The sequence below is a fragment of the Takifugu rubripes genome, chromosome 21 (genome assembly GCF_901000725.2).
Source record: "Takifugu rubripes chromosome 21, fTakRub1.2, whole genome shotgun sequence".
Lineage (NCBI taxonomy): Eukaryota > Metazoa > Chordata > Actinopteri > Tetraodontiformes > Tetraodontidae > Takifugu > Takifugu rubripes.
Genome location: NC_042305.1, coordinates 11,859,880 through 11,881,774, shown reverse-complemented (window position 1 = coordinate 11,881,774; position 21,895 = coordinate 11,859,880). Strand labels below are relative to the sequence as shown.

At 47.4% G+C, this 21,895-nt stretch overlaps 1 protein-coding gene across 2 annotated transcripts in view; it reads left to right on the top strand.

Moving 5' to 3' along the window:
* The first annotated feature begins 10,194 nt into the window (after positions 1 to 10,194).
* Positions 10,195 to 21,895, top strand: part of grid2 (glutamate receptor, ionotropic, delta 2) — a 269,350-nt gene continuing 257,649 nt past the window's right edge. The window contains exon 1 of one of the 2 annotated variants that reach the window (XM_029829852.1): positions 10,195 to 11,155. In XM_029829852.1, the coding sequence (XP_029685712.1) occupies positions 11,068 to 11,155 (88 nt within the window). In that variant the 5' untranslated portion in view covers positions 10,195 to 11,067. The remainder of the gene's footprint in view (positions 11,156 to 21,895) is intronic. The other variant, XM_029829851.1, reaches the window with a different exon arrangement.

Genomic DNA, 21,895 nt, shown 5'->3' with positions numbered 1-21,895 from the left:
CCTTCACTCATTCAAAGAGACGCCACCGATTGTGTGTTTTATATGCACGTAGTTGCATTAGTAATAAATGTTTTCATTGGCTTGACTACAGGAACACGTGTGAAGGTTGTTGTGTCTAGTCTGACTGTTTTTCTAAAACCACAGATAGAAAATATGGAAATCCTCTTGCCATTAATATGGTTTATAAATAGAGTACACAAAATAACACAACCCTGCAAATGTTTTTGTTAAGCTGTGACTCTTTAGCGGCCTTTGTGATAACCTATGTGATATTTACTGTTGCTGCAACAACGCACAGTCAAAACTAAAACACTATGAATAAAACAGCATTCCCATGTTTGTGTGGAGCGTCTCCATCTAAAGCACCACGGTCTAATGTCTGGTTACGGTGGTACAAGAAAACACAAACGAATGGCAGACTCCAGCCAAGTTTTGTTATTCAGCCCTGAGGTGTGCAAATGACCCGGTGACCATCTGTTCCATATCAATCCAACATTCTGTTGACAAGAGGTGTTCCTGGACATTCAAGTCAAATTCCATCTCTGCAGACGTCTAAGAGGAAAAGTCTCTAATCCTAAACAAAGAGGACGAGAGAAACTGTTTCCACAGGCTTTGGAGGGGGCAAAAGACTTTGTGCTCTGCTTTGGTTGCCCCACTGGCCCTCTTGTCTCTGTTGGCCCTCTTATCCACACTTTGGATGGAGACGCCGGTTATGCTGGACCCGTCTGACGGCTCTCAAACTCGATGGGAATCGAGTATTTGGACCTTCAATGACGCACAGATAAATGCAGTATATTAGCAATGGTTGTGTTGGGGGTAAACTAGGAGAGGATTGTTCTGAAGCGGCTGGACCCTCCTGCTGAGATCCACTCTGTGATTCCTAATCAAAAGTCCTTCCGTATCAGACGTCCTCCGCTGTGACTGAGAGTATTACCGTGCACTGCAGAGCGCTCAGACAGCCGCGCCACAGAAACGCCATTCGCTACCTGATTGTGCTGTTTGTTTACGTCAACACGGCGATTTATCCGGGACAGGAATGGCCGTTTCCGTCTAAATTTTACCGGTTTCATCCTAAAACCTGCTCTTGCAAACGGGGCCCAAGCTGAACCATTAAGTTAACATTAAACTACGGCTGTGCTGCTTTTCTCACACTGGCATCTTTGATCCGCCTGCACGATCTCGTCCAAACGGCTGCTGTAAAACAGGCGCTTGCCTGTAAAAGGGCGTCGACTCCTTCCTGCAGCTCCTCTTTATCAAAAGGCGTTTAAATCAAGTTGACACCTGTGAGAACAGAAGGTCTAAATCACTGAAGAAATCACCAGATTTCTATCCGGTCGGCCATATTTCACCTACATCCACAGGCTTGCGTCTGTTTGAACCCAACCACCCTGCAGGCCGCCTGGTTGGGACGTGTAAACAAAAACGGGATCGATTGTCTGGAAAAGCTTCTACCCTCATTGAGAAATGGCCACCAGTTTTAGGACCCTAAAATCTTTCTGCAAAATAAAGAATGCCTCCTGACCCTGAACTGATGTACAGGAAGCTCAGTAATGCAGATTTTCCTTAATTGCAGCGTTTGCTCGTGTTTCATCGTCTTCAGACTGGGCTCTCTGATGCCGAGGGCTCGGCCATTCTCCAGGTAGTCCCTCCAGGGAGATTAGTCCTGGTTAGTTGTTCAAAATTGCCATGTTTTATTTGTTTAGTTTAGTGTCTGATGCATGAGTTCTTCCCAGTCTCTCCCTCATCATGAAACCATCTAATGGCCGTGAGGTCGGTGGAGATGGATCAGAGGGGAGGAGAGGAGGGCGCTGGGGAGAGATGTGTGGTATGAGGCAAGAAGTGGACAGGGAAGAAAGAGGGAGGACGGGAGGAGGGATGCAGGGATGGATAGATGAGGGCTTGCAGCAATGGGTGGCTGAGCAGCATGAAAGTGAATGTGGTCCGCAGCCGGGCCAAAGCTGGGGCAGCCTCTTAATAACGGAGCGGCAGAGTCGGGCGGAGGCAGAGGCTGCTCCCTGGTCCACGACGTGGTCAACACTCCGTACCCGCCTCGGTTCTTCTGCCCGTTCAGCAAAAGCGATTTGTTTCAGAATTCACTGCTGCCCCTTAGCCGCAACCGTTTGCCCACGCGTCTGCGTCTTTGGAATGGAGCCTTTGATTTTATTTTTTTAAGATTTCAATTTAGGCCAGGTGGAACCTCGAACCAACTCGGCGGGACTCGAGAAAAGCTGCAGTTCTGGTGATTCCGTCGAGGGTTTATATGTGCATTAAGGAGTCCAAAGAGTCAAAGTAAAAGGCAAATGTCTTCAGTATTAGTGTAACATAGTCTTAACTCTTGTTAGGCCTCAGCAAACAGCATCAACAACAGACACTCCTCCTCAGATCTGAGATGACCATATGTGCACGCAGCCAGTGGAAGTTCTGCTGCTGCTACATCTCAAAACGGAGTCACATGTAATTATCACAGCCTAATTATAATGTAAAGTAGAGGACCCCCCCCCCACCCCCCCACACACACACACACTCACAGGACACACACACATGTGTTTGGTTATACGTGCAAACTAGGATTTAGATTACTTCTATTCTTGATCACAGGTTGTAACCCTAACCCTGACACAGGCTGTCGGGGGGTCAGGGGTGGTGACGGCCCCCCAGCATTAGGGTGGCCCAGTCTCCAGATTGTTTGTGTAATTTAAAGCTTTCCTCCTGTAATTAACGAGGCAGCGTGAGTACCGCCACGCACTGGTGCGAGCGGAATACGTGGTGGAAGGTTCCTGCTACGGTCATCCAGGGTTCTTTGACATAAGCTACGGCGGCTGATTGGCCAGAGTCGCTGTGTTCACCCCCTCTTTCCGTCTCAGCATGGACTCGGTCGCCCCTCGTCTCACCTCACCTGCCGTCTGTGAGGTGGAAACTCACAAATCCCTTCATTTTCTTTCTACATCGCCTTTTAACGTGGGATTTATGTAGAAGTGGGGAGGATGTGGGAGGTACCAAGCAGGGGGAAAAGCTCTGCTACCATATTATCGCTCCTGGGGAGCTTTTAAGTATATCAGCTGGAAATCAAAGTCTTTTGTTCTGCGCTCCTACTGGACTGTTGGGTCATTGTTATAATAACGTTTCTTTTCCGTTTGGGCCTTGTAGCAGACACATTGATATTGAAGCAGGTAAGCTTTCACGAGTCATTTTGGGGGAAAATTTTTAGAAGAACCGACATGAAAAAGGGAATATTTCCTGTTTTAGATCAGGGCTCATTAGCCATAAATGTGTTGGGTCCAGGAGCTTCCAGGGCCGATGTGTGTCCTTGCAAACATGCTGATCTTGGATCTCGCTGTGGCCTGCAGGGACTAAAAAGGTGAAATTACAGAACATCCAAAATAAACCGATTAATACAAACCGGGATTCTCCGAGTTCAGTGGGAAAACACGGCCAGTTGCATAAATCGGCCAAGACTTTCATGATGTGATTTAAGAACTTGATTATTCGAGTTAATCACAGGACCACAACTCAAAACCTGAGCTGGAACCCAAACGGACCTCTGAGCTCGGCAGGTTTAAAAAAAACACCTCGGGCGGGGGGGAGATGAATCTTTTCATCCTGGCTCGCCGTGGAGCTCCACTTTGGCAAAAATATCTCCAAAGATCTTTGATCTGTCTCAGATCCTGCCCAACGGGCTTCGTTTGCATGCGCTCGTGCACGTGACCTTTGCCCAAGGTTGGGAAACAAAACCAAAGACAAACTAACATGCTGGGCGAAGGGAATGTTGGACAGACAAGCACAGGCGTGACTCCTATCTTTGTGAGGACTCTCCCATTTAACCCTCACCCAGATATTTAAAGGTGAGAGGACCAGACAAAATGTCCTCCCTCCCCAAAAATGTCCAAGCTGTGCAGATGAACTTCCTTTTCCGTATGGACGGCGTCGCTGTGCAGCAGGAATATTCTTTTATAATTCACGAGGACCTTGTTCACCGTTAGCATTTAGCGTCTCACCAGCACCTCCGCAGTCAGACGAGCCGGTCCACACACAGACGGCAGCAGACTCGCCGTGCCAGCAACGCGTCAGGACACATTTGTCTTAGCCATCGCTTTTTCAAAAGGTTTGCGCGTTGGGACCGAGGAGTAAGAGGATTTCAGCAGACAATGTTCTATGTTTGGAAACGGGAGATGCAACACGATTAAATTCGGTCCCTTTTTCCCTGCGGTACATTTGCTGCAGACCCTCGTGTTGCCTGTAGTCAAAAGTCCAGTATTAGAACCCGTCTGTGCAGCACGTCCCAAACTGGGAATGGCAGCGGCAGTCCAGTTGGGGACTGCGACAGCAGAGACGTCTCTTTATAGAAGCGGCAGATTTATTTTGCACGCGCGCATGTTTGTTCCTCAGGAATTCCGACTGAGGCCTGCCTCAGATTCGGGATAAAAGCTGTGATTCGTCTCAATGGATTCGGTCTTCGCGGAGCGTCACACAGCAGAGGCAGGGGCCGCGATGGTGCCCCGATGGAGAGCAGCAGGGGCTGTTTTCGTGCTTCTGACTGTGGGAGGACTGATGTTAAATAACACGCCTCTTCTCCAAAAGTCACCGGCTTCGTCGTGACAGTCTCGTTTGAGGAAGAGCAAAAATCGTTTGGAGTAGCGTTCGGCTGGACAATGGCAGCTCGGATAGCACTGAAGGCTTTTCGGTGGATTTATTTGTATTTCTCTAAAGAGGCGAAGTCCTTGAGGTGATGTAATTCCAAAAAATAGAAACAAAGAGGGGACAAATCAGCCCACAGCACATTAATTTTAGCTATGCTGCAAATGGTGCGACTTGAAAAACAAATACATAATCATATGGAGCTCATTAGTCATTCATTTCGCAGTATTTATACTTATTCCATTCCAAGTGTTGTTATTTACAGAGTGATTCGATCCCTTGTTTGGCCGTTGACACATGACAAGAATAAGGAAGCCAAACTCCCCCCTGAAGGTTACAAGTCAGGATTTGTCGTTTCAGGGCTTTAACTCCCACCGGGGTCATGCATGCAAAATGAGATTCCCGCTCATGGAACCTGGAAGTTGCTGAGCTCCAAAGCATCCGTCAAATATCGCACATTAATGGCCGACATTAGCATATTTTAGCTCCAGTGAACGAGCACAGCTCCCTCTGCGTCATTTCTGTACGTCAGGGGTTTTGAACTCCCGCCCCCGGTTTATGGCTGCAGGGATATTTTGCAGGTTTCTGAGCTGCTGGCTGAATATTCTCATCCTTTTCCTTCTTTTTTCTTTTTGGTAAGATAACCAGATAACCAGCTGTTAGCTAAATCTCTGCAATTGTGGAATTGGGTCTCTTTAAATGGTCGATGCAGCGCACCTGCCTTCAACAGTATCTGGATTGCTCCAAGTATGTGGGCTGCTGGAGTCTGGTTAAAAAGAATAAAAGTTTTGCTCCTCTAGAGTGCCGAGTGAACGTTTGCCAGTTTTTAGCATCATGTTGGATACATGAAATGTCGTTAACTGCCTGAGCTTAATTGGCTTACGCTATGTTACAGATGATGGTACGCAGAGGGATGTTGCACCATCTGTCACTCCTTAAATGTCGGCGTAGGCTCATCCAGGTGGAGCCGTGGGTGCTCAGATGTATGAAAGACGGGCTGTTTTCAGGCTCTTTTATTGTTTTCACAAGCCCGACTCCCAGGTTTTTGAGCTTTGTGGGGCATTAGCACCCCGGATGTGACCTGCCGTCGCGTGAGGCGTTCAGGGTGCCGTGAAGTCATGTCAAGACTGCGTTGTAGGAAGTTGATTGTCGCTGTTGTGAGTCACTGTCTCCTTTTAATAATTGACAGTAATAAATTCTGCAGCGAGGAGCCAATCTAATTTTATGTTTCCATCCATTAACTTTAGCTAATCTTGCTAATGCAAATGTTGTTTTATCACTGTATAAAATATCACTGAACGGCCTCAGCTTTTAAAAAATATTTTAGACAAACAGGAAACTTATTTATTTTATTACCAGGTTGAAGAGAAAAAATGTTTTTTCTTTATTTCTTTATACTTGGCAAGTGATCAGGAATCTTAAACAGCCGATCAAAAAAAAAACCAACAAACAAACCATGACTTTGCTGTGGACTTTATGTGGAGTTAGACTTGGAGGGATAGAGGACAGGCATAATAAATCAGGAGCTTTTACGGCTTTTACGGTTCTTTTTTATTGGATGTATACACAACAAATTCATATCACCACGTGTAATAAAACAGTCAGCGACATTCCAGTAGTCTGCACTCTTTTCTGTCGGAGTTATCCCAGGAATTTGCCAATCAAACTAGAGTAAGATCGGGACCATCAACCACAAGTAAGAGTAGAATTCCAGACGTCGATAACATCCAAAACGGAAAAAAGAGTCTTCAGACAGAGATAAAAGTGGAAAGAAAGAAGACAGCCACAATATGCATCTTTTTTCCTTCCGTTCATGTAAAACCTACACAGGAGTGTCCCAAAACTGTGTTTGGATGATCCAGATGTGTGTAACATCTGATACCGTTGCCAACGGTGACAAGATTTCTGCTTTATTCCCTTTCTGAGTATTTTCTGGCCATTGCAACGATGGAAAGAATGAAAGGATGTGTTTGTTTTTAATGTCTGTGAAGGACTGAGGTGACCCTTGTGTGAGGGCATAACTGCCCTGGATGGGAAACCTGAAGAGGACAAAATAAACAAGAATATATGTGGAATTTGCCAAAATCTGTGGCTTGGCCTCGTTTAGCATTAACTCATTAATGCTGCTACTAAGAACATTTAAATTTTGTGTGTGATTAAAGATGATTCACCAGACGAATAAACAGGAGACGAGCTGTTTGGTTATTTAGAATATCTTGGCGGGAGGCTGTTTGTGCTGTTGGCCAGCGGCTCGGCCGTCTAGTTTCAGCACCACTGCATCGGACAGCTCCGCTCCCCACCAGGAGTTTTCGGCACCCTTGTGTGAGGACAGCTCTCCAAGCTGAGCCCCTCCATGGGAACCCGCCATATCCAGCCGAGCGCGGGTCGTGATCGTTCCCCTCAGATCTTGAGCTCACTGACGGCTAACCTTAACCCTTTGATCCGGGGGACAGAGAGACTCTGCAAATGAATAATACAGCGAGGCATCGGGGCGCGCTGGAGCCTCGTACGTGTCCCGCTCAGCGAATGTCTGTCTAAAATGGCCCCCGCTGCATGATCAGCGCAGGGGAAATGCGACTCTTTCTAACTGCGTGCACCTTGGAACAAAAGAAATGCAACGAAGGAAGAAAATGAAGGATAAAAAAGGTGTTTTCCTGCTTTGATTACCCCTGGGAATCCTGGTTGAACACCGCGCAATGCTCCTGCGCGCAGCCCCGGGCGAGGATCTAACTCTTTCTGTGTTTTCCCCCTATTTTCTCAGTTTTCCAGTCTTTGCAGATCCCTTCTGGTAACCCCCCCACCCCCCGACCTCACACCTCTGGCCTCCTCACTCTCTCTTTCTTCATCTCGTGGGTTTAGGAGAATGAAGCCTATAAAGGGATTTAATTTTATGGCTCACTTTAGAGGACTTCATTAAAGGCCAGATATTTGATAATGCTAATAAGACATGCAGATCCCTGGGGACTCAAGTCTCCAAACATCTGGTCCAAGCACCAAATACACACAATTCATGCAGGTCAAAACTTTTTCTTCTGATTTCCCCTCAATGCCGCCTGCTATTCTGTTACCTCATCTGTGGGTTTTGGATTCCGGCCTCCCTGAAAGCATCTCAACACTTTAATACTTCAGGCAGATGCCCATGAATGACGGCTGCAGCACAAACTCAACATATAGATGAATATGAAGCGAAATATAGTCATTGGCAGAGCCGTGGTAATTCACCACGTGTGGCGATAGATAGCAGGCTGCAGTCTGCTGAGGGGACTCTTCCCTTCTCTGCTTGGCCCTGCTCTAAAATGCATACAAGCACTAAAGGATCCTTCACTAGGTGGCTGTGCAGAGCCAACATCTCTGTAATTAGACACATTTGGAGCATAAAACCATAATTCACTCAACAGAAAGGCTGCATACTTGTTGGTTGACACATCGACATCAGCTGTCCTTGTTTTTGCTAATGTCTGCTTATCTTTGTCGGCTGTGTGGAGTAGAATCATGTGGGGTGGGTGTTGGGGGCCTTTTCCCCCTTTAAAGAGGAACCAGGAGGGTTCAGACCTAATCTTCAGACGCAGCGACACCGCAGGCAGAGGCGGGACTGTGTCCAAGTCCAAGATGATGGAACTCACACAGTCAGAAAGAACACTGAGGAGTCTCACACCAGAAAGAAGTGTCAGCTTCTCCCATAACGGTGTAACCTTCTACTCTGTCACTCATTTTCATGCTTATGACCCAGTTTTTTTATTTCTTTATTTTCTCTCCCCTCTGTAAATGGGACATAATGGTGAACAAACAGCACAGCCGGACACATAAGTAATCACATCTTTTTAAATTATAGAGTCTTTTGTACGCTTGGATGAACTTTTTTTTAACTCTACATCCTGTATTTTATTTTAATTTTTTAGAAAGAATGCCTCGTCAATCGTTTAATGGCAGCATTTGAATGCTGGGAGAGCTGCTGGGGACGGGGGCTCCTGCGAGGAAAAACGTAAATTAGACAGTAGAAACTCGCCGCTGGGCAAAGAGAGCGTCAAAGTTGTGTTTCTGAAACTGTCCTGGAACGCCACATGGGTATTTTAGGGATGAAGCGGCGGCCATTTTTCTGACAGATAATCTCATAAGACTCTATTGTGAAAGCAGCCTCATCCCCCAAGGAGGACGGTTAAGTGTTAGTTGAACTATTGAAGAGAGTGTTGGGAAAGGTAGCTCTGATGTGGAGCTTCCAGATGAATGGAAGCCCCTCCCCTCCCCCCCAGAACATCCAGATGGGGAGAGGGAAGAGTGTTAAACTTTAGCAGTGTTTAGCTAAATGGGGCGTGGCTACATCTGATTGGATTAAAAAGATCTGAGGGTTGAAACACTTTAGGAAAAAAAAAAATCGTGTGCACCTGGATTTATATATGGTACACATTCTGGGAAAGCCGTCATCTGCTCCCAGTGCAGGCCTGATAGAGGGATTATGAGGGAGGATCAATCTGCAGCCAACACAAACTGTGTGATACAAGTGGAGGTCCCGGTGTCGGCGGCCCATCTGTTACCAGATATTCTGCTCTGACTTCCAGACAAAAAAAAGTCGGCTGTGCAGCAGCCTCGGCCTCATTCCCATTTGCTTGCGATTCCGATATGCATGAAACACCCGTTATTGATTTAATCGACATCTAAATTTGCACTATGGATGTTTCCTGAATCGATCCTTTATGGCCTCAGAAGGTTCTGTCCATAAATCGGTACAGCTGCAGATATTCACGCACGTATCGTTAAACTTTCTGCCACTTCCAGATATTTTATGTGTCCAAAAAAAGATTTTAGCCTTGTTTATGGGCCTTTTCCATGACCCCTGCTGTGCCTTATCCCTCTCAGCTCTCCCGTCTGGTCCCTCCTCTCAGTCCCAATTGTTGCAGCAACAGTGGATCGATGCCTTCAGACCAGAGCGGCTTCCACATCACCGGTATCGCTGTCAGTTTAATATCCACTTCCTTGAATACGTACGCAACAGCCAGTCCAGTAGCCCGAGGCTCTCGCCATTCCTAATCCCTAATCCAAGGTCTGGGGCAGATTAAGTGCGACCGTGGAGACCGCAGCCTTCCAGGGAGGAAGAGGAGGATAATGGTTGGGAAGTGGTGGTGGGGGGGATGGGGGGGGGGGGGGGGGGGGGGGGGGGGCACGAGCTGACTTGGAGTTTGATTGATGATATGATTCAATAATTGGCATTGCTAGTAAAACGGGGGATTCTTGTTGCTTCCCTCCACCTGGGAGGAGCAGGTGAAAGATCTCCAAGGATGTCTGAAATGTCCGCACCAAGGCCATCATCTCTCCCCTCTCATCCACCTGCCCCCCCCTCCCCCCCGCATCCCTCCTCCGCCCTCCCGGGCACGTCTCTCCTTCTCCAAGGTAACTCCAGACAGTCGGTGCGCGTCCGGCCGCCGACTGCTGCCGCTCCTAGTTGCTGCCTGTTTTCTGGCCTTTCCTCCTCTTTCTCTCCTCTCTTCCCCGTCCCTTCCCCTCCCTCCCTCCCTCCCTCCCTCCCTCCCACACGGACGCGGCGCACATCCTCCTCACCAGCCACCGTGCGTGCCGTGGTTGACGCGAGTACCCGCGCACGCCGCACCGTGTCGTGGCGCGCACACTCGCTCATAATGATTTTCTCTTCAAATCGCTCCCAGCCCGCATTTTCTCCAGCCTGACGCGGAAAAGAGAACCGGACGCGCAGCTCCCTCCCGTCGCGGGCGCCAGTGTTGTCTTAAACCCGGCTTTCCTCGGGGAAACTAGAGAGATTACGGAATAAGGTATCCTTCCACGGTGATGCCATGTGCCAGGCGTTTTCATCATTTGGCATCCGCGAAGCAAAAAAGTCGGGGTGCTCGTCCTGCGTGTTCCGGCGCCGGTGAGAGCCAGAAAGGGGCCAAGTGAAGAGGGGAAAAAAAGCTTCTGATGAAGATGGAAGTTTTGGCCGCTGGCTGGGTCCACTGAGGCTGCCGCTGCTGTTGGTTCGGTGATTGGTGCAGGACGGAAAACTGCGTCGCAGGGTCTGAGAGGCTCTGAATCACGGGTCATTAAAGCGGGACCGACTTTTCAAGATAACGAGGTTTGCCCTCACGTCATCGAATGGTTAAAGATTGATTCGGTAAATGAGCGAGCAGCTCATCCAGCCCCTCAGCTCCCCTGAACGCAGCAGCGTTTTGGTTGCGGCGCCTCCAGAATATGATTTAATGTTGGGATTTCAACAGGGTGCCAGTCCGAGTCTGCTCCTCTGCTGCGTTTTCCGCGAGCGTCACATCAACACAAGATCTCCATGCAAACACTGAGGGGAATTTCCTTGACCGCCCGGCTGATGGACTAAAACAGCGGCTTCGCTTCTCGGGATTTAAGTCTGTCGGCTCTCTCCCAGGGAGCCGTGGTTTATCTAGTGTTGAGGGTGGGGAAATATCCCTGGACAACATGAAAGTTACACCCGCTTTGGTGCTCGTTGCCGTCTTTTTGAGCCAGGAGTGGAAGTCTGCGCTCTCGGATTCAATCATCCACATTGGTGAGTTACTGCGCTTTTCCTCTCGCCGTTCGCGGCTACAATGAGGCTCTCTGTGCGCCTCCGATGGAGCAGACCGAATTTATCAGCCTCTGTACGTGCAATCCATAGCACCACGGGTCAGTTTGAAGCCCGCTGCTATTCGGATATCTTTGATTTAAGCGTATTCATAGATTGAATTTATGGCACGTCGACTTTTTTTTTTTAGACAAATGTTGCAAAAAAGAACCAAATCAATGAATCTTTTTATAGACATGGGATCCAATCAAGTTTTTTCCATCCTTATCTGACACCGCAGGCTTTAAAGTCGTTAATCCTCGCTCGTTAATGTAACTATTAATTGATTAAAAGGCACCGAAAGCAAACGAGTGGAAGGTTTTCCTAGAATATTCGCTGGTGGGCCTGCGTAATAATGGCTGTGTTCGCCCCCTAAAAAAGACCCAAACCACCCTCCTCCCCCTGAAAAAACCACAAAACAGGTGGTTGAGGATGGCGTGATGTTGCACTGCATTAGGGCAGCAGTAAAATTCCTACTTGTGGGTCCTCTGAGGCACAACGGCATCACCACCTCCGATGGTGAACCACTGCAGGAGGGACGAGAGGCGTTTAAGTCCCGACGTCTTTTCCACTTTCCACCACCACCGGCAAAATGTGGCACTGTTGTGTTGAGTGGGATTTCGACACCGGGGACAATTCTTTTAGGCAGTGTAGCAGTGCCTCCGGCTCGCGAGGGAGGGAGGGAGGGAGGGAGGGAGAGGAAGACAGAGGGAGAGACTTGCAGGATGACAAGAGGACGCGAGGTGGTGGTGGGCCCACATTATCATCGCACAGCTCGGTGCCCTCCAATTGCTTGAACACACACATACTTCTCTCCTTTTGAGGACTCACCATCATTCTCATTACCCATCAACAAATGCTTGACCCTAACCCGAACCTTCAAACAGCCCTTTGAATTCCTGAGAGATGGACCAGATGTCCTCATTTTTAAAAAATGTCCTCACTTTGCTAGTGAAATACATATGTCACTACTCCTTGTGGCATTTACAAGAACACACAGACACACACACACACACACACACACTCTCTCACCAGCAGAAGAAAGATGAGTACCCGTCTGTGGCGGAGAGCTATTAGGACACGTTATCCACGTGGCCATATTTCAGCAGACGAGCGCTCACACATGCACGGTCTGCAAAGCATGTCCTCGAACACTCCGCGTTAGGAGTGTTTGAGGGAGGCGCGTCCACTTTGAACCACCCAGGCCGCAGCGGACCGTTTCCCAGAGCAGTCACCAATTTGGTAGCAACCTAGACGCAATTAGTCAGCTGCTGGCTCCACCGGCGGCCTTCTCTGGGCTCTCAACCAACATAATCTTTCATATCAATAACGGCAGCACGGCTCATTGACTGACATTTCAGGAAGCCAAGTAAGTCATGTTAATGTGTACATTTATAGACAGGCGACGGATTCGCATATCAATGACGTCAGGCCATCAGTTGAAAGAGTCGTGTCTCTAGTTTTTGTTTTGCCAAATGAAACAGGAAAGTTCATGGAATAAGCTTTACACATGAAAAGAGCCCCATTGAGCATTCTGGGGTTTGAAGCCGTGGCTGCAGCCCTTTGGGAGCAGCACTGTCGCAGAAACCACGTCTCTCTCAGCAAAACGCTCTGCACGTTGACACGCACGGCTTGGCAAAGCTACAGCATCGACTCCGTGCACGGCGGACATGCACGGGAGTGTAACCAGTGTGTTGCTGACGTCATGTAGCCTCCGCTACCCTAGTAGTCTCTGCCTGTATTGGGCCATTCCTGGCTAACCTGCGAGGCCACAGACCTGCGAGGCCACAACGGTGGTCAACAGTGAGCTAGCACATTAGCGAACCAGTAATTAAACTGCATCTGGTTTACTGTTGTATGCTCTACCTGTTTTCCTCCTTCTGTCGTCTGTGCACTGTTTTACATGCAACACCTGATACCCAAGTCAGGTTTTTCATCTGGAGTTGATCAATCCGGTCTGGCTACCTCCACCTTTAAGGATTTCCATTTCAGTTGAGCTAACATGTTTACATGCACATTTTAACGTACAGTTTTAGTCTCACTACTGCAGTAACACGTTTTTTAGGTGTGATGTGAACCTGACTGCTTCAAAAACTAAACTTGCAGCATGTTGTGCTTCCCTTCCTAATTTGTTGCTTCTTTTAGGTCTCTAAAATGTACTGACTCACTGAAACCTCATGATTAAGTGATTTTATTGAACCGCCAATGATGTCATCATAACTTGTTGAATGTGGGATATTCGTGGTCTCATGAAGAAACTGCTTCTCAGTTTTTCTGGTCAACTTCCCTGTGGTCCTGTTGAAAGCAGGTCAAGTTGGGCCAACTGGGACTAAATTGCATTCCAGACCACAGACCTAAAATCAGCCACGAGCTCTGTAAGTTTGACTAATGACATCATTAGTGCTTGACTATATTAAGGCTTTTAATATTCGGATTTATTTTAAAGTATCAGCTTTTAATGACCCTTTGTTATCTTTTTCAAGTCTCCAGCTGTCTAACACAAACCACAGGAATACGGTATATTAGGAACTCCATCACCCTCCATTAAGCTAGCAGCTATTCAGAGCTGCTACAAACACGGCCACGAGGTAGCGCTTATCTGTAAACCTTCACTTTGTTGGTTGTGAGAAGTTGATTTTTGGATGATTGGAGTGATTGTGTTTTCCTTTGTACTCCATATATTTAAATCAGAATGTCATTTCCTTGCTAGCAGCAATCCCTTTAACATGCAAGCCAATGTAACGGCCCCCCGGGGGGAGACGGGGCTTCTTCCCCCTCAGTCTCCGGCCTGTCTTCTCTAACTCTGGACTTTGGGAATATTGACGGATGATCCGCTCTATAGATGTGATGCAGACAAATACAGAATGTATTTCTGGGATTTTCCCCGAGTGGTTTGCACATCACAAATTCAGCATTTTGCTCGGCTGTTTTCCCTGTAGAACAGTCACCAACCCCACCCACCCACCTGCCAATCCCCCCCCCCACTTCAAATCCTACAGGGCTGACCCACACGCACATCATATCAACTTAGAACAGCGTGAGGAAAAAGTCCGACGCCAGCAGGCACGTCAGACTGACATTTCAGAAGTAATCTCTCTTTAATCTCTTTGTTGCTGCTAAAGGTGGAATGAGGGAAGCGGGGGCGAGAGGGAAACGTATATCAAAGGTGGAAATGACTGAAGTGTCCAACCGAGGGGGGACGGGTTCTTGTGTTGTCAGCATTGGAGATTTGTTTAATAGCGCTTTCATATGAATGAGGTGCTTTTATTTCAGTGATGGCTTTAATGGCAGGCCGACAGATCACCTGACTGGTGCCGATCAAACTCGGGGAGGACATGGAAATTGATCCGGAGTTGACATCCCTGCTGCGTGTTTGATGTGCGGTAGCGCTTGAGCATGTTATCGAGGTCAAAGACAAATTCCATCCAAGTGGGGCTTTAAAACCGGATAAACAATCCCAATTGCCTTCCCTCTTCAGGGGCAGATGATTATGCAAAGTGAGTGATTTTATTTCATTTTTTCCCCCCAAATTCCTTGACGTGTACGGAGCCACCCGCCACCGGGAGCGAGGACTTTCCTCTGCACCGATTTTTGTAAAACATTGGCCAGTCTCTGCATCGATTTATCAGCCTAACCAATTAAGGCGCCTCACTCCAGTCCAGGCATTAAATGTGATTTAGGTGCAGGGGAGCTGGCACCACTCCTTCTCTCCTTTTTTCCTAACGTTCACCACGAAGGAGGAAGTCTTTCCGTGCGTGCGCTGGGGCCCTCTCTGCGCCATGCGCTGCATCACAGTGCTGTCCAGAAGGGACTACTTTGTATGGACGGACATGTGTGTTTGAGAAAGACAGACGTTCCGGCGGAGGAAGACGGCGTGGAAGTGGAAGCAGTCATGTGATCTGGGCTGCGTGTCCCGGTCTCTGATTCCTAAGATCAAGTCCTAATCATGCGCGGCTCTTCAGCGCACTCGTTTTTCTTCCTGGAGCCCATTCGCAGACCTCTCTGACACCCACCCTGCATTATTGGGTTGAGCTGGTAACGATCCATCCAAATCCATCCGCGCTCGCTCCAGTTCCTTTTCATTTTCATTTATTTTTTCTGTCTGAAGTCACCGGTATTATTCCGTCTTCTGCTCTGATTAATGCGTCAGGGTTGTTTCCAGAATTGCTCATGTAAATTATGATGAAAGGGGAGATTTACACTATTAATCCTTCATTTGTGGATGCTTCATTCATCCGCAGCCAATTTTGAGTTGAGGTTCGGTCCAAAAACCCGGTGGACGAACGTAGCCGGGACCGGACGACCCCCGAGGAGGCTTCCACGCTGCTCTCCCTCTCTTCTTCAGCCTTCAAACGTCCACCTGCGGGTTTCAGGCAGGTTCTGTGAAATCCGGATCTTTTACTCATGAATTTCTTTGCGCCGCCGTTAGATTCCAAGAAAAGAGAACACGAGGTAACGAGGGGAATAATTACTACTGTGCAGCGGCGGAATTTGCCAGAGGTTTTCCTCTTTTACACGTGGAGACTAAAACGAGAGCGCGCCGCCCGGTCGGGTTCTTGGTGGTTGCTATTCTGGTCTTTTCCCACAGAGGAGGATTGCTAAACATCTCTCTATTGTGAATGGCTGCTGTTGTCTCTTTCTCCCCTTTGGGCTTCACACCTGTCATCTATGCTTCCTCTTTTGAACCCTCGGCGCCGGCGTGCTCAGGAGCGCACGCACACTTAAACCGGCCGCGTACATTAAACACCTTACATCTGTGGCTTAGGTATCTATAAGTGTTGACAGTTGTTGTCTGGAGATATCACGCAGCACATTTAGATGAACACTGAATCGTGCGCATGTGTGTGTGTGTGTGATGGTATAATTTAGTGACGTGCAAACTGGGGGAATAGATTGTGTTTATTCACGTGAAACCTGATGGTTGTGCATCCTCTCGTGAAGGGAAGAGACAGAAGGCGGCTCTGAAGTCAGCAGTCGGCTACTGATGCACAACCCAGAATCAGGCCGCAAATGCAGAGAAGAGTGTGTGTGTGCACAAGGGTGTGTGTGTGTGTTTCTGAAGTTGAGGGGGACTGACAGGTAGCAGTGAGAGTTATGATCGCTTGTCTGAGGTTGGCTGCAGGTGTAGGTGAGCAGAAAGCTCTGTTGAATGGGCGCCTCATCCAGGCTCAGCCCGCCAGATGGCCTGAGAAGGCCGTGCACGGCAGCGCTTGTTCCTGGATGATTGTATTGTTAGGTTTTACTTGTCCGGTTGACACGCGCATTATGTCATCCGAGGCCAAGACCCTACATGTCCCTTTAGCTCCTTCCTCGCTCAAACAGCACCGTACGTGTGCTGCACACCGGAGCCGCGGGAACATTAGCTAAAGCAGCACTTATAGACCCAACGTGCATAAAATCGGTCAGATATCAAAAATTTAAAAGCACACTCTGTACTGTAGCTGCGTGCGCTGGAGTTACTCAACCAGGTCATACAGTTGGAAACAGACACGTTTCCGTAGCCCAGTTAAATCTGTAGGTAAATCAAGAGAAAATCCACATTCTTGTGAGAGAGGAAGTCATTTCGGGATGATGATGGGATCTGTTTCATCCCACCGGATCTCCAACAGCATCAAATTTTTAATACATTTTCATATTTGGACTGCCCAATGCATTCTGGGAGAGTGACGTAAATTGGTTGCGCTCGAGCCTCAGCCGAGGACAAAAGACAAGGAGACTACAGCAAACGCTCTTTTATGTTCTTTTATCTTTGAATAGTGGATTTACTGGACTAATGACGCGTCATGCTGCCTTTGGTTGTGATTTCCAATCTAAAAGCAACAAAGGCAGCGAAGTCGGCCTTTGTTAGGAGATGAGAAGAGGAAGGCTGAATGTGAGAGAGTCTGTGGAGAAACCAAACTTTCCAAAGACCCCCACATTGTTCACCACACATTTGGGTCGCATGTGAGGCGTCCCGGCGACAAAACGGCTCAGTGGCAGAATAGGGAAACAAGTGTTGGTATGTTGCGTTAAAAAATCCCAAAACAGGGTTGTCTCAAACTGCAAAAGCCCTAAAACTACAGAAGCCACCCCAGGAAAGGCAGGAAGTGTGCACGACCGGAGCAGTGCAGAGTCAGAATGGAAGCGTCCACAAGGACTGAAAACACTGCTGAACACATGCAGATGTTCCAGGGTTCCCTTTAAAAACACGTTTTCATCAATTCCATGTCAAATTCCATCTTTGTTGGTTGGAGCTGGGACCAGAGACTGGCCCGAGGCCCTCCGTCACCCTCTTTTATTCCTGCTCATCACCAGAGTCTTTATGGCTTTGCTCTCAATTCCAGGGACACTTCTCTCTCCAGTGGAGATGATGAGTTACTGTTACTTGGGTTGATGACAACTCTTTCAGTTTCTGGAAGTGCCATAAAGCCTTACCAGCAGCAGCAATTCAATAATGAGTTCTGTCCAAAATCAGTGTTCTTTATGGTATAGTCTGGTGACTTTGACTTATTGGCTATGAGAGCGGAAATGAAAACCTTTTTTATCGTTGCCTTGCTTGTTTATGCTAACAGCTAATGCAGCCAGAATGCTATAGACAGACAGAAGTTGTGTTGTCTAATGCATTAATAATGCTACACTATGACTAACAGTCTTTGTATTTTCATAATTAATGACCACACATGTTAAACATGTACGCAACCCTTTTGTTCTTGCTTTTAACATCATGTCCTCAGTCAGTGTTTAATTTGGGTACGTATGGCCGACTCATCTCAAATATCTGCGATAACAGCATCTCCATTTAAAACCACCTGTCACCCCCTAATTAAAGCTTTGGAACTGTTAAATGTGTTTAAATTTACCCTTTACATTTTTGATATTGGCTCCTTCTCCTCCACCTTTGTGGAGAAGTCGCTTCCTTTCTCAGTCACATGACCTGTCACCTGATCACCACAGTTTAATATGTAGATGCGGCTGAGGGGCTAAATGGGCTGAGCGCAAGCTAGGGTTCAGGGTTTGTGACACTCGTGTCAACATGGGTTCTTGTAAGCGAACATGAAACGTTCTGGCCGCTGCTCACAGCTTCCAGGGTCCGTTTGAGGGCTGGGAACTAGTTCTAACTGGGTTAAAGGTCAGGTTAGGGTGAGGGGCTGATAAAGTGTGTGTGAGAGACAGAACCTGCACATCCGAGCACCCGCTGCTGTGAATGGAAGAGATATCAAGCTGAAAATGTAAAAGGAGCTAAAAGCAGAGGCCCGCTGTGAAGACTGCAGCAAAAATATCACGTCAAAATGGATGAATGCCGTATAAGGACATTTACACCCACATATGCTGCATGTAAAATACGTTGTAAAATGTTAAACACACAGACGCGGTGTTTTTAATCTAATGTGCTGCGTATGAGTACTGTTCGTCCCACTTCCTGCTCTTTTTACCCATTTAATTCTTCGGTGGAAACACATTCCAGTGCGTGTGGGTGTGTGTCATTATGCATTTTCAATAGATCAGTTCGCTGGCAGCTCCTTTCTCACCTTTTTTAAATGACAACAAAACATTAAATTCCTCCAATTGTATGTTGGTTCTGTTCCATTCGGTGCAACACACAGAGTCCAGCGCGCGCCAGCACCAAGCGTTTATCGGTTCCTCGCGGGAGAGCCGAGAGTCTCACATTTGTGTTCGACGCTGCAGCCCGCCGTCATTAGCTGTACATAGCAACATGCTCCACGCTCCCTAATTATGTCGCACCTTAGCTGCTAATTTGCACAGTATTTCCACACATTCAGGAGTTAACTCCAGCAGAAAGGATGAAAAGTCAGACTTGTGAAAATGATGTCTTTTAGGTATCACACACGCTAATTTCCTTGTACCGTTTGGCACAGTGACAATAAAGTTCTCCGATTCCGAACCCAGAGAAATGTGGTGAATGTATTACATCTAGGAAAGTCCTCACAAAGATAGAAGTAGGAGGGTGTCTGCGTGTGTTTTCTTCTACTTGCAAGCAAAAGTGAGGACATTTTTGGGACACAAGGACATTTTGGCTGGTCGTCACAAATTCAGAGGCCTGTTTAAGGAGTTAAGACAGGTTAGGGTTCGGGGGGTTCGGGTTTAGTTTGGATGCTCAGGGTGAGGGTAGGAAGCTGTGGAATGTATAATGTCTATGAAAGACAGATATGAAGATGTGCTTGAGTGTGTGCGACCCTTTATTTAACCCCGACTGCCACCCCTGTTGGCACTTTTTCCCTGTTGTTCTGTGTTATCTGGAGATGTCAGAATAAGATGCAAGGGGCCGTGACTAAATGTCAATATCTGACCAGCTCGGGAAGAGAAAAGGCTTGACACTGGCTCGCCTTTATACGCAGCTTCTGTCAGCTTTTGTAGACCATCAATCCACGAAGGATGATGGTAATATCTCTCCTCATGTGTTCCTTCGCTGATTTATCCCATTCGGGGTCACAGCGAGGGTGCTGGAGCCTATCCCAGCTGCATATGAGTGACGGTACACCCTGATTGAGTCGCCAGCCCATCCAGGGCCCCACGTCAGCATTCGGGTGTGCGATATCTTGCTCGAGGGCACCTCGGCATTACGGTCTCAGTAGTATCTCTTACTGCTACCAAGTTTTGTCCGCATGTGGGTTTGAACCATTAGTTCTCCGCTCCCCAGCCCGGTCCCTTACAGTTTGAGCAAGCACCACCCATGAAGGTAATATTTGATATTAAAAAATGTAGTAATTATTGTAGAGAAGTTCAGATATAGACCAACTTATGTTGTTCTGTTGACTTCTGCCACAATGCTAATGACTCAGCTGGACCAGGTGGGCTAAAATGACTGAAAATTGATTATCCTCTGTGGAAACATGTTTTATGTCTCTTTACTTCAGTGTGCTGCTGTTTAGCTCATCGGTTGGAGAGCTGTGTAACGTTAAATTAGTTTGTTTATGTGCAGAGGTGTACATCTTCAGACTGTTCTGAATATATGGTAAAGCCACCATTATTCTGGGACAGTGAGGATTAAACCGACCTGGGCTGAAGAACCTTATATAGCTAAACATTCCGCTCTTTTCTTCCATAACTGATCAGAAGTGCACTTCCTTTAGGCAGTATTGGTACCATTAACCAGTTACGGTGTGTTATTGATCACGAGAACCCGTCTAACCTCAGTCAACCTGGGTCCGTGTGTGCAACCTTATTCTCACCCCACCTTTCCCAACAAACAACCAGCCTGTGTTTTACCGTCATCTTAACCTTTTCTCATTCACGGTCACTGCTGTTTTCTTAGTCCATGTCCTTTGTTTTCTCATTACCGCTAATTATCTCCCCCTCTCTACTCTATTTTTAACCATTGAATGCCCCCCTTCCCCCCGTGGTGTTCCTCCTCCTCTGTTTGCCCCTATTTTCCTCTCTTGTCATCTCATCTTTTTTGTGTTCTACACCTAATTCTTAATGTCTAGAGCACCATCAGTGGGGGGGTGGTTAACATGTTGATTATCACTGTTGGGAAAAGTGCAACATGCTGTTTGCTTCGTCTAACACAATTGGCAACACCTCAGAATCCTGCCCAAATGTGCCCATCCACATCCACTGTTGGCTCTGTTTATTCTCTCAGCCTTAAATAATTCAACACCACCACCGCGAACCTGCTAACACGAACGTGATTACGACAGCTAATTGCTAACGCTACACAGCCCCGTTTTTGTCCCTCTTCCAGGGGTATTATTTATGGTCTACTTCTGAACACACTCTAAAGGAATATACCATAGCACAGCACTTCATTCATGTCATTTACTTGTATGCTTCACTTCCAGGCCATGAAAGCTCAGCGTGCACGCTCGCTGTGTGCTGCAGACTGCTCCACATGTTCACAGCAGCCCAACTACCACCATGCGCGTCCATGCAGATCAGTATAAAGAAGGCAACAAAACGGATCCGGAGGCTACAAAGCTGCACTTCACAATGATTTATCTTGACATTACATGCACTGTGTGTGTGTGTGTGTGTGTGTGTATTATACACACACACTCATGTGCTATAAACCCTAAATCCTTGTAAGTTTAGCCCCCCCCCCCCACAACTGCACATTTCCCTGTTTTTATGTTTGGCAATTCCCCTCTTCATCATTATACTTTCAGGTCCTTGATAATTAATGTTTTTTCTTTATTCATTGACATAAATTCCTTCCAGAGAAGCGTCTGGGGGCTACTCTATTGATTGTGGTTGCAGATTTGTCACTTGCACTAACGGCTACAGCCCACAGAAGGAATATTGCGACTCTTTAGAGGCTGTAGGTGGGGAGTGTGTGAGTGAGGCACCTGCATTGTGTGGTATAGCCATTAGTGTGTCTTAATCCTCCTGGTGCAATGCATAAATATCTAAAATAGGCAGATAAACGCAGGAAACACACATCTGTTCTACCAAGGCGAGCTAGTCTTCCGTATGTCCTCAAAACCTTATTTGCTGTCGGGTCTTGACCACATTGTACCTCCCATTGCTGGCATTGCCGCGTCGGTGACAAACTGGAGTCCTGGTTTCCCTTGACAACCTGGATCGTTGGGCAAAGTCCGCAGACACCCCGTCGCCTATGACAACATATGTTGAAGCCTTCAACAGTAATCAGGGAACCCCCACCCCTCCATCCCCCCATAGATTTCTGCAGCTACATTAAAATCGGGTCCATTTTCTACAGGTTTCATTCTTCATTCAAATAAAAACTTC